This window comes from Protomyctophum parallelum (genome assembly GCF_964188405.1).
Source record: "Protomyctophum parallelum genome assembly, chromosome: 7".
Classification (NCBI taxonomy): Eukaryota; Metazoa; Chordata; class Actinopteri; order Myctophiformes; family Myctophidae; genus Protomyctophum; species Protomyctophum parallelum.
The window spans coordinates 19717668-19730958 of record NC_139705.1 but is presented as its reverse complement, the minus strand read 5'-3'; the positions used below and the strand labels follow the sequence as shown (position 1 = coordinate 19730958).

Genomic DNA, 13291 nt, shown 5'->3' with positions numbered 1-13291 from the left:
AAGAGGGAAAGAAGGGAATAAAAGTTGAAACAGTTCATGGTACATAAACTACATTGTCATAGTGTTCAATATATTTATTTAAGCTTAAAATAACTGAGATAAAAAAACTTCTATAGCACATTTACTATTACATCTTACAGTTTCCCATTTGAAAAAGGCATGTAATAATATAGCCCCCATTGAATATCCAACATGATGTTTGGTTTGATTACGCAGACTTTGCCAGTCCAATGTACTGAGTCTGGGTATTAAAGATGGCATAGAACTCTCTGATGAAGACATCTCCCAGGATCCAGAGCTGGTCAGATCCACCATTGCCAAATCCAGTGCTGCAACCATAGGACCTCTATAGAAGGAAAGACAGGAGGGAATATATTTACCGGTAATTCAAAAATCAAAGAAATAAATAAAATGCGTGCGTGTGTGCGTGCACGTGCGTGCGCGTGCCACACACATGCGTGCGTGTATGCAGCTTGTCTTCTCATGGGCAACTGTCTGTCTCTAATGATTAGAGTGTGTAGACTGACCTGAGAAACGTAGGCAGAGGCAGGGACAGTGAAGGCGTGTCCATTGATAGTGAAGACCACCTCAGGCATGCTCTGGATGTTCTGGCAGTTCACTGAGGCCTGCTCAAAGAATGCCAGATGTTATTAGTAGTAACAGTAGTGATACCTTTTTGTACCACCACTAAGTTGCTCAATGGAAATGGGCATGCAAACTCCACACAGAAAGGCCCTTTCGCCAATCCCACCTCGGGTATGGGCACTGATGACACGGAGGAGAGAACACACCCCCAGCGCCCACAGCATCCCTAGCCGGAATCGAACCCAGGACCTTCTAGCTGTGAGGTGACAGCACTACCGACTGTGCCACCATGCCCCCTATGGGAAATGGGCATCTTCACATAAATCTAATTTCCCTATTCCCTACCCACAAGTCCACCAATATCCACCAAAACATAACATAACATAACATGAACCTAGGAGGTGTGCTAACCGATGAGGTGTCAATTAGACCACTGCTGTGTATTCTAAATTGGGGAAATAAAACGGTCAATTCCCGAAAAGATGTATGTATCTCACCATTCCATACTGGTTAGTGGTTGCTCCAACATAGGAATTCATGTTGTTGATGTCATTGGTTGGGCCAACAATGAGGGAAGTGCCGGTGTCAATGATAGCCTGGCAGCCACCATTACAAGCCACAGTCTGTCCATTGACGGTAACACTGTTAGGAACAATAGCAGAATCAGAATTAATAGGAGTGTCCAGTGCGTAGCCTAGGTTTGGTTGCTGTCAAACTTTTAAAATAGCCATAATATGACATTATGTTTGCACCTGTCCATTTTAATCTGCCAGTAGGTAGCAGAGGTCAGGGGGATCCAGGTGATTTGTCCGGTGTAATGGTTCTCATCAACACCACCGAAGACCACCTCACTGCCCTGCTCCGAGTTTCTAATAGGAGAAGGTAGGACAAATACTTTAATATCATTGTACACATTTATGCATACAAACACTGCTCCATACCGTTTAAATACCTGCTAAGGTAGACAGAGAAGAGTTGCTGAGACACCAGGTTCTGCTTAATCATGTTGTCAAAGACGGGCACAACATCGTCAGCGGCAATGGACTGGAAGGCAAGTCCCAGGATACCATCAGCCTGCATGTGGACCATGAAAGGAGCCTCCACAAAGCTGATTCCAAGTCCCTGCTGGGCAATAGAAATTCCACCAACCTGGAAACCAAAGTCAGCAATTACTGAAAGTTCTTATTTATCAGGTAGAGAGTTACAATGTGCAGATAATTAGAAAGTAATGGTTCTGGCTGCTTTTGGTTACCTGAACAGTGTCACTGGCCAGAAATCCTTTCATGCTGCCGGTACCATACTGGATGTTCAGAGCCTGTTGGCCCCACTTGAAGGTGGAAGACTTTTGTGGGTTGAACTTCTGATGGTTCTCTTTAAAACATAATTGCATATAATTTTTAGCTGTGCATTTGGAAGAAGTTAAAGTAAATCTGACCTCTTACCAAGCCTGGCTGCCTTCCATGCCACTGTGGAGTCCTAACCAATTTGTCTTTGTGTTTTTAGTGTTTGTCATGTATTGATCAACAAATGTTATTTATCAGGACCACATGGTCCTTGTATGGTATCGGTATGTATCTGAAAACATTTTACCGTCGTAACAAACATGCTTCACACTGGCCGTCTCTATCTCTCCTTTGGGCAGTGTGAGCAACAGGATACAATTTACAATTTAGGCATTAGCAGATTTACAGTAAGCAAGAACAACACATGGTAATACATCAAATACATAAAAAATAGTAATGTAATCATACTGTATGTAAGCTAAGAAACTAACATCCGTCTAACAGTGGAATATCTATATAATGAAACTATGCGTATATACACTATAGAGTGCTATGTCTACATAAAATACTTTCTAAATTACTTAAGTTGAGCCTTTGCATGCACCTTGGTTTTTCCACAGAAGCATTATTTAAATACTGGAGTTGAAAAATAATAAATGGTGGCTGCTCCCAGGTTTTAATGTGTCTGTCTGTGTGTTTCTGTGTGCAGGGCGTTGCTGAAAATGAGCACTTGTGCTCAGCTACTACCCTGGGTAAATAAAGGGGGGAATAAAAAGAAAAAAACATTTACATTTACGAAATGATTGCAAAGAGTTACTGTATGCTTTGCAAACTGCAAATGGGAGGTGCAGAGCTAGTCAATAAAATCAGGAGTCACCCTCAATTCTTATGGTAATCCTACAACACATCTGACTGTATGTACTGTCCTTAGCCAGGAACTGCCTGTCAGGGACAATTAAACGTTGTTATTAAGTTAACAGTATACTCACGACAGGCCGGGCTGGTGCAGTCGACAGAAGGCACCCACAGGTTGGAAGAGCCAGTGTCAAAGATAACTTTGAAGGACTGGGGTGGAGTTCCGATTGAGATTACTCCAAGGTAAGCCAGCTGGAGGTGACACACAGCAATAGACAGGGTGTTGAAACAGAAATGTGTAATAACATGAACAACACTTCATGACAGATGATTAGGGTGAGTGCCTCCGGCTTTGAATATTAGTGAGTAATTTATTATTTGTAATTATGGTCAATCTGTTATTTTCAGCAAACATCACATGTATGATGAATAAATTATTTCAAGTTTGTCCTGCTATAGTCTGGACTTACATCATAATCATTGGTCATGGGCTCAGTGCCTGTTTGGGTAAACTTGACCATCGGGTTGTAAGGGTGCTCCTTGAGGTACTCTTCCAAAAGCCCCTTCTCCTGCAAGACATCCCGTGCAGATTTCCCCTTGATCAGGGGCATCCTACACATGGCGAGAAAAGGATCAGCAATAATACCAGGCACCTTTTTTGTTATCTTTTGCGGTGCATTAGATGAAGTGGCTAGAATCAGAATTAGTTTAATTCACCCTGTATACACAATGCAGCAAAACAGTGTAAAGATGTACCTGCAAGAGCTGGACTTCATGGTGTTAACTTTTACGTACAACCACTACTACTACTGTATAGACGGCACACACAGTGTACAGATGTACAATGTACAATCTGAATACAAACGAGGCACTGTACAGACATCATTCTTTTACAAAGTAAAAAAGTGAGGACATGTGTCGAGGTCGTTAGAAATGTACTAATTGTACTATGCTCATGATAAGGAGCAGCAAGCGAAATGCCTTTCATTTTCACTCTGTACACGATGGAGAGATTTTCATCTAACTTACAATCATTCAATCTCATTCATATTATACAATATTATGCTGACCACCGTCTATAGGTGTAGAGGTGGCTGCATGGTACTTACCTGAGGAGACATTCAGAGAGAGCCACCAGGGCACAAAGGACAACCAGATACTTCATGGTTACTGACTTTGCAGAGAGTGAAGAGATGGTTCAAGATGCCATCATTTATATACAGTCTATCAAGGTTGTGTCAACAAATGCCTTTCCATGGCACCAGATATCACGATAACCTGAGATAAGAAATATGTGATACCACCAACGAATTATATGGCCTTTATCTCTGGGTATTTACAGTATGAAGATAAATTAATAAATATTTCTGAAGTGCTTCTAATATGTTGACATTCAGATCAGAAGATTTGATGTTCATTCTTCTGTGTTCTGTTCAATGTTGAAATCCACTTCTTCCACATGGCAAGATGTAGAGTTTGTATATAGACTCTATAAGACACTTTATTTACCAGTTTATAACATCATATTCTTGGAAAAAATATATTGAAAAGATAATTGGTTAATTTATTGATTATTAATAATAATACATTATATTTGTAACACTTACACTATACCTTTTCACAAATCTCAACCTAAAGTTGCCATTAAGCATGAATTATAATGAAAATTATGAAATGCCAGATAATGTCAATAATAAATAATAATTTATTCTACAGTATGTACTGTATGTATATGTATGTATATATATTTATGTTATTCTTTAAATACTCAACATTTTTTCTTCATATCTGTTCCTATTCTGGTGTAAAAATTCAGCCACAATCTGCAAGCTCACAACACTTCAGCACAGAGATTTTGGTGTAGAGGAAAATAGGCAGAGGAGCCTCATGAGACTCTAGTCAATGAAGTATAGGGTTTAATTAACAGTAGTTAAATATAGTCTATATGGTTGATTAGCCCTCAGGCACCAACCATACACATGCAGCATGCATTAGGAATAGTAATAGTCAGATTATCCTGGAATTTAAAACACAATAAAGTCATAATGACATATCTATTGTGGTCTGCAAACTTGCAAATTCTTCAAATGAATATACAGTAAATGCAGCTATATGTGATGTCTTGAAATTGTTTTGTCTGAGCTGGTTGGGAAAATAAATGTGTTGGTCTTAATTATTTTCCCATTTGTATATAATATAATATAATATATTATATAATTTCCCAACCCTGTACATTGTTTTCAACAGATTAGGCTTGGGATCCAATTATTTCACCAAGTTGTTCTTATAGTCGGTTGTTGGTTGTAAAGTGTCTTGAGACAACTTGTTGTGATTTGACACTATAATAAAATTGAATTGAATTGAATTGAATATAGTCAATACCTTTGTAAGATAAAGGGTGACCGTGTATTTTTCTGACAGAGCTCCTTGACTCTGATATGACCTGCCTAAGAAGCTGAGGCGTGAATGTACTGTACACCTCACCTTCACTTAACTCAATTAAATAAACAAAGGGACAAGGGTTGAAAAGACTATAAAGCAACATTAAGCATATGGTGAAATACACCACAATTTATACCAGTAAAACGCCCTGAGTGAGGGTGTGAAGTGACCTGTGAAGCGAAAGAACTGTTGTGCTAAAACAACAGTGCTGGGAATACCCATATATGGACTTTTCTTTTTCTTTTTTGAGGGGCAGCTTTTGTCCCCACACATCTCAAGATTTGCCATTGACAATGAAAGGGGAATTCAGGTCAAAATTCTGCTGAATATGACGTAAATTAAACATCAAAACATTAACCACCATTGACATTGAGGGGAAAATTTACGTCATATTAAACAAGCAAATCTACGAACCAATCACAGGCAACAGGCATTCTGATTGGCCAGTATGAGATGATGCATGATGATGTACGATGATAAGAGCGCCCATCACTTCGCACAGGTGTGATTATTTAATTTACGTTTTCGGGCCGGGTAGGGTAGTAAAATGTGTGCTAATTAGCACGGCTAGGTGGGGCCTCGGGCCAGCCCAGTTAGGGCCCAGGTAGGGTTGGGCCTTAATTTTCAGGCCTGTTACGTTGACGTTGACATTTTTGATGTTGACGACGACGACGACGACGTTGACATTTTTGACGTTGACGACGTTGACATTTTTGACGTTGACGACGACGTTGACATTTTTGACGTTGACGACGACGACGACGTTGACATTTTTGACGTTGACGACGACGACGTTGACATTTTTGGCGTTGACGACGACGTTGACATTTTTGACGTTGACGACATTGACATTTTTGACGTTGACGACGACGACGTTGACATTTTTGACGTTGACGTTGACATTGTTGACGTTGACGACGTTGACATTTTTGACGTTGACGACGACGACGACGTTGACATTTTTGACGTTGATGACGTCGACGTTGACGACGACGACGTTGACATTTTTGACGTTGACGACGACGACGTTGACATTTTTGACGTTGACAACGTTGAAATTTTTGACGTTGACGACGACGACGTTGACATTTTTGACATTGACGACGACGACGACGTTGACATTTTTGCCGTTGACGACGTTGACATTTTTGACGTTGACGACGACGACATTTTTTGACGTTGACGACGACGACATTTTTGACGTTGACGAGGTTGACATTTTTGACGTTGACGACGACGACGACGATGTTGACATTTTTGACGTTGACGACGACGACGACGATGTTGACATTTTTGACGTTGACGACGACGACATTGACATTTTTGACGACGACGTTGACATTGACGACGACGACGTTGACATTTTTGAAGTTGACGACGACGACGTTTAAATTTTTGACGTTGACGACGACGACGACGACGACGACGGTGACATTGTTGACGCTGACGACGGCGGCGACGACGTTGCCATCTTTGACGTTGACGACGACGACGTTGACATTTTTGACGTTGACGACGACGACGTTGACATTTTTGACTTTGACGACGACGACGTTGACATTTTTGACGTTGACGACGACGATGTTGACATTTTTGACGTTGACAACGTTGACATTTTTTGACGTTGACGACGACGACGTTGAATTTTTTTGATGTTGACAACGACGACGTTGACATATTTGACATTGACGACGACGACGTTGACATTTTTGATGTTGACGACGACGTTGACATTTTTGACGTTGACGGCGACGACGTTGATGACGACGACGACGACGTTGACATTTTTGACGTTGACGACGTTGACGTTGACATTGTTGACGTTGACGACGTTGACATTTTTGACGTTGACGACGTTGACATTTTTGATGTCGACGTTGACATTTTTGACGTTGACGACGACGACGTTGACATTTTTGACGTTGACGATGACGACGACGTTGACATTTTTGACGTTGACAATGTTGACATTTTTGACGTTGACGACGACGACGTTGACATTTTTGACGTTGACGACGACGACGACGTTGACATTTTTGCCGTTGACGACGTTGACATTTTTGACATTGACGACGACGACGACATTTTTGACGTTGACGACGACGACGACGACATTTTTTACGTTGACGAGGTTGACATTTTTGACGTTGACGACGACGACGACGATGTTGACATTTTTTGACGTTGACGACGACGTTGACATTTTTGACGACGACGACGTTGACATTTTTGACATTGACGTTGACGGCGACGACGTTGACATTGTTGACGTTGACAACGACGGCGACGACGTTGACATTTTTTGACGTTGACGACGACGACGTTGAAATTTTTGACGTTGACGACGACGACGTTGACATTTTTGACGTTGACGACGACGACGTTGACATTTTTTACGTTGCTGACGTTGACATTTTTGACGTTGACGACGACGTTGACATTTTTGACGTCGACGACGTTTACATTTTTGACGACGATGACGACGTTGACATTTTTGACGTCGACGACGACGACGTTTACATTTTTGACGTTGACGACGATGACGACGTTGACATTTTTGACGTTGACGACGTTGACATTTTTGACTTGGAAATAACTAAGACTTAACTAGGGAAACACAAGGTACTGACCACATATCATTCACGACGACGAACTGACAAGGAGCTGAAAACACTGGGGCATATAAATAGACAAGACTAACTACACACAGGTGAACTGAAACACACAATCAACAATGGGATAGGCTAACAGACAACAGAACACAGGTGGTTAGGGTTACACTAATACAGGGGGGTGAGACAAGGCAGGAGACAGAAGACAAGGCAGACAGGAAATCACAGAACACTAATACAAAATAAGGTACAGAACACAAATACAAGTAATAAGACCCAAAACACAGACAAAGTCCAAGGGCAGAGGAGCGTACCGTGACAGCTACATGGCGGCCATCTTACCTCGGGGCAGTATAACATTGTGTCTATGGGGCATGTACTTTTAAATAACCATAACTTGCTAAATTTTCAACCGACATCCGCATACTTATATGCTTTTACACAACGTTCATATAAAAAAACAAAATTAAGCAGATAAGCGTCCTGAATCATAGCCACGTTGACAACGTTTATAATAAACCAACCCGTCAACATTTGAGCGAGTTATGACAGTTTTTGTTTGAGCTTTCCCTAGAAGGGGTCATGTATATATTCCCTCAGCCCTATGTTCCCTCAGCTCTATGTTCCCTCAGCCCTATGTTACTGTAGCCCCGAAGCAAGATGGCCGCCGGGTGAACTACGTCAGAGACTTCGCCTTGAGCCATTTATATATAGGCCTATCTATGGTACCTTATACCTCACTTCCTGGAACTATTGCTAACATGCTTTTTCCCCACAGTGCCTCCTATGATCAAACCATGGTTTAACTAGACAAAACTAAATATATTTTCCGTACACTATACATTGAGGTTAAATATTAAACCATATTTTAACTAATATATTCCCTTCTTATCACCCAGTATTTTACGTTTCATTTTCTTTCAATATTCATACCAGGACTGGAAATTATTCACACATTTATGTGGCAGTGTCATACTACAATGCTAAGAAATAAGGTAAAGCCACTGGATTATTGTTGGGACACTGAATAACTGGAATCCTTATCCGACTCTATGGCCCTCGATGGGTGTTGTTGATGCCATGTGATTTCTACCCAGAAACTAAGAGCCTATTACATAATAGTGAATCATAGTGTTGAGTGTGTTAGAAGCTTAGCTGAGATTCTGAGAGTAAGGTACAGTTACTTGACACAGTGACTGTAATAATATTTTATTCAAAAGCAGCAATAGCATACTAGCATACATACATACAGTATACATTTTTTTTAAACTTTTGCACAAGCCATGCATGATACAGCTCTCATACAGGACAACTAGAGTTATTCATTATCCCTCAGGTGGCAATTGGTTGATTACATAGACTTGGCCAGTCCAATCATATTAGCCTCAACGTCAAAGATGGAATAAAACTCTCTGATGAAGACATCTCCCAGGATCCAGAGCTGGTCAGATCCACCATTGCCAAAGCCAGTGCTGCAAGTACTCTATAGAAGGAAAGGCATGAGGAAATGTATTTCACTCGCAAATAATGACACAATACATGTCTTCTCATCTGTAACCGTTTGTGTGTAGACTGACCTGGTCAACATAGGCAGAGGCAGGGACGGTGAAGGCGTGTCCATTGATATTGAAGACCACCTCAGGCATGCTCTGGATGTTCTGGCAGTTCACTGTGGCCTGTATAAAGAATGACATGTGTTTTAGGGTTAGAAGTGTTGAATGTGTTTCAGGGGTAAGATGATGGGCCATTGAAGATGTGGGTGGGAACTGCTTGGTATGTCACATGGGTGAAGGGGGAACAGAGGCTGGGTAGGCTCACAGGTAGGACCTGCTTGGATGATGGGGACTGGTGGGAGGATGTGGACATTTTAAGAAGTAGTGTATTAGTGTATACTAAAATAGGAAAATAAACAAATCAAGACAAGAAATAATTGTCTCACCATTCCATACTGGCTAGTGGCTCCAACATGGGAATTCATGTTGTTGATGTCATTGGTTGGGCCAACAATGAGGGAAGTGCCGGTGTCAATGATAGCCTGGCAGCCACCATTACAGGCCACAGTCTGTCCATTGACGGTAACACTGTTAGGAGCAATAGCAGAAGCAGAATAAATAGGAGTGTCCTGTGTGTATGCATTAGGCAAGGGTTTGCTGCTGTCAACGTTTAAAAACGTGAATAAATATTATGTTTGCACCTGTCCATTTTGATCTGCCAGTAGGTTTCAGAGGTCAGAGGAATCCATGTGATTTGTCCGGTGAAGTGGTTATAATCAATACCACCAAAGACCACTTCACTGCCCTGCTCTGAGTTGCTAACGAGGGCATAAAAGACAAATGTGTTAGTATCATTGTACATAAATGCATACAAACACTGTTCCATACTGTTTCAGTACCTGCTCAGGTAGACACAGTATACAGTACATATACAATATATATGTGTGTGTGCATGTACACTAACACAACTAAATACAACCACTCCATTTACGTACGGGCTCAGGTAGACAGAGAAGAGTTTCTGAGACACTAGGTTCTGCTTCATCATGTTGTCAAAGACGGGCACCACATTGTCAGAGGCAATGGACTTGAAGGCAAGTCCCAGAATACCATCAGCCTTCATATTGGCCATGAAAGGAGCCTCTGACTTGCTGATTCCAAACACCTGCTGGGCCACAGTAAATCCACCAACCTGGAGACAAAAATCAGTGGTTACTCAAATTTGTCAGGTGTAGGTTGTTAGGTACAGTAGTACAGTATGCAGATAACTCTCAGAATTGCCAAGGGATGGCCCTGTCTGTTTGTGGTTACCTCAACATTGTCACTGACGAGATATCCCTGCATGCTGCCAGTACCATAGTAAATAGACAGAGCCTGTCCGATCCACTTGTAGGTGGAAGACTGCTGTGGGATAAATTTCTGGTGGTTCTCTGTAAAATATATGTGAGAGAAGGTCAAGTAAATTTGATAAATTCTTCATACAAATAGAAACTGGAATTTTACACTGTATAACTGTCATCAGAACCATCATGTTCCATCACTCTGACTGACTTCCTTCCTGCCACTCTGGACTTGGGTTACTTGTATTTTTTTGTTTATAATTTTGTTTGTTACATGGTTGGTTTTCCTTATTGAGTGCAGATATATACGTTTCTCTTATTTTACCTTTTCATCATTATCTTTTAATTTTTAAGGGTACATTGGGTCCACAAATTAACAGTACTTACGACAGGCCTGGCTGTTACAGTAGACAGAGGGAATCCACAGGTTGGAGGAGCCTGTGTCAAAGACGACTTTGAAGGACTGGGGTGGAGTTCCGATTGAGATGACTCCATAGTAAGCCAGCTGGAGGTGACACACAGAAATATGGTGTTAAAACAGAAACCATAACATTATAGGACATTCTAAACGTGGGCGGCTGTGGCCAAGGAGGTAGGGCAGGTCGTCCAATGATCCCTGGGTCAGCGGTTCGAATCCCGGCTCCTCCTGTCCACATGTCGAAGTGTACAAGACACTGAACCCTACATTGCCTCCAATGAGTTGGTCGGTGTGAGCTTGCCACCATTGGTGTGTGAATGTGAGAAGTGAGGACACTGGCGTCGACTGTTCGCCGCTTCACCTCCCAATGTATGAATGAATGAACCATTGTAAAGCGCTTTGAGCACTTGGAAAAGCACTGTAAAAAATGCAATTAATTATTAAACACTACAGGATTGGTAATTAGGGTTACAATAAGATGAACTAAACCTATTTTATTCTTAGTCCTGGCCAATCTGTTATTTTTGGCATGGTTGTACAATAAAGGGTGATTTGGGTTAACACATTATTATGTCCTCCTTCTCCTAACCTGGACTTACGTCATAATCATTGGTCATGGGCTCAGTGCCTGTCTGCTGGAACTTGACCATGGGGTTGTATGGGTACTTCTGGAGGTATTCCTCCAACTGACCCTTCTCCTGCAGGATGTCCCGGGCAGATTTACCCTTGATCAGGGGCATCCTTCACACAGTGAGAAAAGGATCAATAATAAATGCTAGGCCCCTTTTTGTTATCCTTTGCAGATGGAGATGAAGAGGTTAGAATCATACAGAATTAGTTTAATTCACCTGAGGTGAACTCAATACAGCAAAACCATGTAAAAAGTGACCTACAAGAGCTTGACTTGGTCTTAATCTTTACATACTACTGAGTGCACATATATTCATATAATAAAGTATAGGGTTATATAGATGTGTCGTGACCGGCACATTTTAAAATGAAGAAATACTTTAGATATGATGCAGAATGCTCATTATAGGAAACATCCCCATACTTGTAGACTTGTGAGTCTGAATAATCTTGACAAGATAAAACAAAATGGTTTATACTTTTTCCTCTACACAATGGAGATAATTTCATCAAACCGCAACAGTTAATTTAATTCATTTTAGACAATATTGTGCTAACCAACCCCTAGGTGTAGAGGTGGCTTCAGCTAGGGTGGTACTTACCTGACGAGACATTCAGAGAGAGCCACCAGGGCACAAAGGACAACGAGACACTTCATGGTTACTAACTTTGCGGTTGGACTGAAGAGATGTTGAAAAATACCATCCTTTATATACAGTCCAAAATGTTTGAGTCAGCAAATGCCGTTCTATATCACCAAATATCATGATAACATGAGATAAGAAATATGTGAATTATTCTTGTGTATTTACTGTGGTATTTACAGTATGCAGATAAATTATTATTTCGGAAGCTGTTCATTTATATTGACATTCAGATCAGAAGATTTGATGTTCTTCTGTGTTGTGTTTAATGTTTTCCATGTGGCAGGATGTAGACTTTGGCTACACTATATTCCTGGATGAAAAGGATTTAAAAGCTTTGTTTGTAAGGTGTATATAGAAATTAAGCCCATGGGCCCAAATTGGGCCCCATCTTGTGAGATCATATCTCACATATCTTGCCGTCATATCATGCCGCCTTACCCCTGAATCCCTAAACTTATTAGCCATCTTTTACTGTTTTAAAACACATTTTACAAGTTGTGAGCCTGTGGATTGGCTATTTGAACTTTTTTAAGTTACGTTTTTCAATAGCGTAAAACATGGCAAGGAAGTTTAGGGATAAGGGCGGGGTAAGGCGGCAAGATATGACCCATGCATGTGCCACCTCCCTTCCCATCCACCACATCCATTCCGTTGCATGAAAAGGTCATACTGTACATTTGCATGTGCAAATAAAAGCAGGAAGTACGTCTAATCACATCACGACCTTCAAGATCAAGATTGCAACCACTTCATCCCAGAACACACACACTCTCAGTGTTATATTTTATTTCATTGAGACACTTCAGATTGGCCATAAACCATTTAATGCATGTATTTTAGTATAGCGATGTGGCTCTGCTCATGTGATATCACATAATCAAGACACAGGTCTGATATCACATTTGATATCTCTGATTATCTGTGCACGGAGACACAGCTCTGATATCAACAACCCTCCAGAGCAGAGCCAAAGATACAATAATTCC

General features: G+C 41.1%; 2 protein-coding genes across 2 annotated transcripts; both read right to left on the bottom strand.

Annotated features, from left to right (window-relative positions):
* Positions 1-208: 208 nt before the first annotated feature.
* On the bottom strand, positions 209-3888 carry LOC310861286 (pepsin A-like; the record flags this gene model as incomplete). The annotated part of the gene is made up of 9 exons (XM_083768685.1): positions 209-346; positions 528-626; positions 1083-1227; positions 1338-1454; positions 1538-1734; positions 1838-1956; positions 2858-2975; positions 3194-3335; positions 3833-3888. 9 exons carry the CDS (start codon positions 3886-3888, stop codon positions 209-211), a joined length of 1131 nt encoding a protein of 376 aa, XP_083624811.1.
* A 5240-nt stretch (positions 3889-9128) lies between these two features.
* On the bottom strand, positions 9129-12316 carry LOC310861968 (embryonic pepsinogen-like; the record flags this gene model as incomplete). The annotated part of the gene is made up of 9 exons (XM_083769704.1): positions 9129-9260; positions 9355-9453; positions 9717-9858; positions 9972-10088; positions 10266-10462; positions 10582-10700; positions 10998-11115; positions 11628-11769; positions 12261-12316. 9 exons carry the CDS (start codon positions 12314-12316, stop codon positions 9129-9131), a joined length of 1122 nt encoding a protein of 373 aa, XP_083625830.1.
* Positions 12317-13291: the final 975 nt, after the last annotated feature.